The following is a 2294-nucleotide window of genomic DNA, read 5'->3' as shown; positions in this document are numbered from 1 at the left end:
AGAGCATTGTCTCTGTGTGCAGTTTGTTTGTGTGTTTTTGGAATTTTACCAGAAAAATCCCAAACACATGTTATATGTGTAATCATGCAATTCAAATAATATGTTCATCCGAAGTATCCAAGACTTGGAATAAGTTACACTCAAATAATTTGTTCATCCCAAGTATCCAAGACTTAGAATAACTTTCAACCAAAACCCTTACCGTGAAAACCCTTTGACACCTTTGAGGTAAAATTCAATGGAGGACTTAACTCGGCACAAGGAATACACAATATATCGACTAGTTCACGGGTAGTCATGTAAACAGTTTGAGTTTAAACATTGATTGTGTAAGTTTTTTGTGTTTGAGAAAAATAGTTTTATTCTTAAAGTTGGTTTGTAATTGTTTAACAAAATTCAGCATAGCTAACTCACCCCAAAAAATAAGTAGCATCACATATACTGCAAATCGATTGAAATATCATAGTCTTCCATGAAAGCTATACAATTTTGCGCTGAATAATGAAGTGAACAAATACATATGATTACAAGAACATCAAACGGGATCAGTCTTGTACTCTTTTATGAATATTATTGTGAGTGATCATGCCATAAAACAGTCCATCAGTCCATCGCGGAGGATTCCTCGCACAGGAAAGCAGCATCTGCATTTTTGTCACTACAGTACAGACATGGATGCTGTGCGTACTCTCCTTCATCCAGCAATTTTCTTGCACCCAAAACCAATTCCCTGTTGCTAATTGGCTTCTCATGCTTTTCAAGAATTGATTGAAGAGCGTTACTGAATGCTCCAAATGCTTTACTCATATCCTCTGTAAGGCACGCGTCGGCAGATGTCTCATCAGTTTGGCATCCACTCAATAGAATGCCCATGTCCTCATGTATACGCTGCTTCCCCTGCTGCAAATCAAGCTGTTGTACTCCCATTTCCTCCAGGAAAGAGTCGTTATCTGTAGCAAGCCTTTGAACTTTGGAGCTAGCTTTCTTGCCGAAAAGCTTAAATAGAGCGCTCTTGATTTTATGAGCTTCCATCTCAGCTTCTCCAGTTTCTTCTCTCAAGAAACGGAGTATTGAGTCCATGGATAAGAACTTCTTCTTTCTCTTTGTTTCTGGAACTGTTAACGATCTGTTGGCTGTGGCATGAGGTCCAATTTGTTCTTTCTCTTTGTCAATTAAGCCTCCACTGTGGCACGAGTCTGAAACCATGGTGAAAGATGTCCCTAGAGGCACTATGTTCACCATTAATCGGAAGTCCTCATCTGCATGCCATATATTACATGAATGTTCCATAATAATCACAACCATAAATATGAATGTAAATTTCAGGATTGAATTGATCAAACTGAGAAACGATATAGGAGTAGGAGTTACCTGTAAGAAGATTGAAATCGCATGGGACGATACACTCGTCATAGCCGGTGGAGTTCTGCAGTGGAACCAGAGTTCCATGGCCGCTGTAGTGAAAGAAGAGCACGTCTCCGGGTTTGGCCTGCCGAATCATTTTGATGAGAGCCAAGCAAATGTTTTCTCCAGTGGGCTTTGTATAAGATTCGTCCGTGTCGATAAGGAGATCGATATTCTCTTTAGCAAAGCCGAAGCGATGAATGAGGATGTTTTGCATCCTCATAACGTCGTTCACGCATCCGTGAAGTTCATATTCTGTGTTGGGATAATTGCATCCCACCAACACAGCGTATTTCATATTGTCGTTCTTGGCCATGCTTTTAAGCCCGATCGCACAGATTTGTTTGAAGATTATGCCCACTTCTTGCAGGGAATTACAGTACTGCGAATTGAAAGAAGTTGAAGAAGTTGGAATATGAAAGGTTGGGACGGGGGCTTAATGAATAATTGGAATACGAAATGGTGAAACTGTGGCTCTATTTATATTGTGAGAAGCTGCAATATGGTGCAGATTCTAGAATCGTTACAAGGGAACCCGTAACTTCCACGGCTTGGAGACCTAATTCTTGCTTTTCCTACCCACCGCCATGATGACAAGAACATTTTTCTAAGATTTCAGACTGTCAATGACGTGATGGATACACAGAGCCGAGGGCCACGCAAGCACACAATGGCTTGCGTTTGGGATTCGTCTTCTGCACATCTCAGCCGAGTCATTGGTCGCTTAAAATGGATATACCAGCAACAGGGCTACCATTATTGCTTGAGGAAAACCTTTAATCTTCGAGATGCGAAAAGGCAGGTCAGCTGGATTAGAATAAGAAGCGTTTTGCAAACTGCATGTCGTGTGATGGGCGAGCTTGATTGCGTGAGTCATTCTGCGTAACAAC

At 41.0% G+C, this 2294-nt stretch overlaps 1 protein-coding gene across 1 annotated transcript; it reads right to left on the bottom strand.

Moving 5' to 3' along the window:
- Positions 1-439: 439 nt before the first annotated feature.
- Positions 440-1864, bottom strand: LOC149167341 (metacaspase-9-like). Its single transcript, XM_089431515.1, has 2 exons — positions 1372-1864; positions 440-1259 (listed from the first exon to the last, which is right to left on the bottom strand). Exons 1-2 carry the CDS (start codon positions 1718-1720, stop codon positions 604-606), a joined length of 1005 nt encoding a protein of 334 aa, XP_089287641.1. The 5' UTR covers positions 1721-1864; the 3' UTR covers positions 440-603.
- Positions 1865-2294: the final 430 nt, after the last annotated feature.

The sequence above is a fragment of the Pinus tabuliformis genome, chromosome 5_1 (assembly GCF_031772625.1).
Source record: "Pinus tabuliformis cultivar Carrire ecotype Pingquan chromosome 5_1, CPIR1, whole genome shotgun sequence".
NCBI lineage: Eukaryota > Viridiplantae > Streptophyta > Pinopsida > Pinales > Pinaceae > Pinus > Pinus tabuliformis.
The sequence above is the reverse complement of the archived record's forward strand: the minus strand, read 5'-3'. Positions and strand labels throughout refer to the sequence as shown.